The sequence below is a fragment of the Penaeus vannamei genome, chromosome 8 (genome assembly GCF_042767895.1).
Source record: "Penaeus vannamei isolate JL-2024 chromosome 8, ASM4276789v1, whole genome shotgun sequence".
Taxonomy (NCBI): domain Eukaryota; kingdom Metazoa; phylum Arthropoda; class Malacostraca; order Decapoda; family Penaeidae; genus Penaeus; species Penaeus vannamei.
This window is the reverse complement of record NC_091556.1, coordinates 1178156-1180655: the sequence shown is the minus strand read 5'-3', so window position 1 is coordinate 1180655 and position 2500 is coordinate 1178156. Positions and strand designations below refer to the sequence as shown.

The 2500-nt window shown below is 45.2% G+C and overlaps 1 protein-coding gene across 1 annotated transcript in view; it reads left to right on the top strand.

Moving 5' to 3' along the window:
* LOC138862388 (tropomyosin-1, isoforms 33/34-like) overlaps window positions 1-1787 on the top strand; it is a 3557-nt gene extending 1770 nt beyond the window's left edge. The window contains exon 2 of the mRNA XM_070124146.1: window positions 340-1787. Coding sequence (XP_069980247.1) covers window positions 770-1168 — 399 coding nt within the window. The 5' untranslated portion in view covers window positions 340-769 and the 3' untranslated portion in view covers window positions 1169-1787. The remainder of the gene's footprint in view (window positions 1-339) is intronic.
* Window positions 1788-2500: the final 713 nt, after the last annotated feature.

Sequence of the window (2500 nt, the reverse complement as noted above, 5' to 3'; positions counted from 1 at the left end):
GTTGCTGGAATTCCTCTACTTGTGTGCCAACTCATTAAATATAGTGTGTACAACCACGTATACACGTATATATGTTTGTTACCGACAGCGTAAGGCAGTGGGAAATTTTTATCGTTATCTAGTAATAAAGATAATCATTCATTATCATTTATTTATCATTTATTCACTTCCTCCCCATCGCTTTGCGAACGAGAGGAGGACCAATTCATATATTTTCATATTTTCATATCATTATCCAAGCTTTGACCATTTTCCCTTTTTTCTAGGTTTCTGCGGCAGGCTGTCCTGTGCCGCTCTATTATTTTTTTTTCCCTTATTTTGTTTTATGTTTTTCCACAGTCTGTCCTGCTCGGCGGCGGATTGTATCGGCGGGAACTGAAGAGGATCGAGAGTGAATGTCGCAGGATGGCCCTATCCATTTCGCAGAATGTGATTGACCTCCTCGGCAAATTCGCTTACATTCTGTGCGTCCCCATTCACGAAGAGGCACTGCGATGCCCTTTCATTGTGGACCTCCACACTGTGCTTTTCACAGAGGTCTGACAGGCGACTCCCTCCCTTCCCTAGTACTAAAGGGATGAGGTTGGGGTCGTAGGGGATGCGCAGGCCCTAACGGGCTAATATTTTTTATTGAAAAATGTTTACGGCTAAAATAAAAGCATCGACATCAATTTGTTTTCCTGTGACGAAGAATCCTTATGGTCCTGCTTGAACATACACACCGTAGTGAAGACAGAACTCTCCGAATTATTAGTCGGTAAAACCCACAATGCGCCGTTGGTGGGTTGCGATATCAAAACGCCTCGTGATGCGTTTCCCCTCGGCCGATGATTCTGCCGATGGCGAAGCTGCTTCTGCCGATGGCGAAGCTGCTTCTGCCGATGGCGAAGCTGCTTCTGCCGATGGCGAAGCTGCTTCTGCCGATGGCGAAGCTGCTTCTGCCGATGGCGAAGCTGCTTCTGCCGATGGCGAAGCTGCTTCTGCCGATGGCGAAGCTGCTTCTGCCGATGGCGAAGCTGCTTCTGCCGATGGCGAAGCTGCTTCTGCCGATGGCGAAGCTGCTTCTGCCGATGGCGCAGCTTCTCCGCCGGGCATCAGTGGATTCCGCTTTTATTTTATTATGATGAAGGCTACAAGACAGGTTAGAAGCACTATAATGCCAACATGAGTCCTAACAAATATTTTTTTCTCCGCCTAAAGACTATTTTTGTACCATTCCTGCAGCTGCCGAATTCTCTCTTCATTGCAGAAGAGTTTTTCTTTCCCAATATAACCGGGTAATTGCCAGGGGGATTCTTGTACGGGGCAGTGTTTAAGCGGCGGCAGTTTGTGGAAGAATAACTCTGAAGACCGACTCAACAGCATCTTTATTTTAGCCTCCTGTTGTATCAGCGTTAACTGATACTGTTATTTAGCTTATTTCATCATCAAGTGTAAGATGATACAGATGGTCAGAATCGAGACCATAAAGATTATTTATTTTAAATTTGTCATGAAGGTTAATTCCACAAGACTGATACGCATCACTTTTGGTAAAGAAGTTAGCTTATACAAATACAATCTGACCAAGTATATATGCAACTGAAACATACAAACATTTAACCGATAGTGACGAATTTCGACGAACAGAGATGGAACAAGAAGGAAAACAAGAGAAATCGAGAAGCTATTCTAACCCAAGTAACGGTATCAAAAACGAATAAACAAACAAATAATGCACAACGAAAGGAAATCAACGTATTCGGACTAACATAAGGGAAGGAGAGGGGGAGGGTAGGCGAATCGAGGGGGAGGAGGGGGGGAGGGTAGGCGAATCGAGGGGGAGGAGGGGGGGAGGGTAGGCGAATCGAGGGGGAGGAGGGGGGGAGGGTAGGCGAATCGAGGGGGAGGAGGGGGGAGGGTAGGCGAATCGAGGGGGAGGAGGAGAGCGGTTTAAAAATAGGAAGGGGGAGGAGGGGGGGGGGGCATCGTGGGAAGCACGCAACGAAAATATTTATACCGAACTGCATTTAAATATTCTCAAAATAAAGAAAGAGGAAAAGGGAGGAACAGAGAGAACCAAACAAACAACGAGACAACAAACAAACACAAATTGTAGGTTGACAGGCCTACATTTTAATTATAGAGCGGAGGAGAGGGAGGGCGGGTTTTGTTTGTTGATAACGAAAAAAGACGAAATTCATTAAACCTCTTTACCTATCTTAACTTGGTGACTCGAGATCAAAATCAACCGAACAAATAACTAACCTTTGGTTCCACCTTTTCCTGCTCAGCCTCGTCTATAAGCTCCGTTTGCGGCTGTGTTGTTTGGCCGACGGCTGCGTCTATGAAAGAATATACATAAACACCACATTTAGCGTCAAAGCAATAAGAGAACCCCTCTATTGTACAGAGTTCCAAAGACAACTAAAACATAGAATAGTGGAGCTAACTTTGAATGGCAACATCGATTCAAATTCAAATCCATGGCAACAAGTAACATGTAAGCACTTGTCTCAGC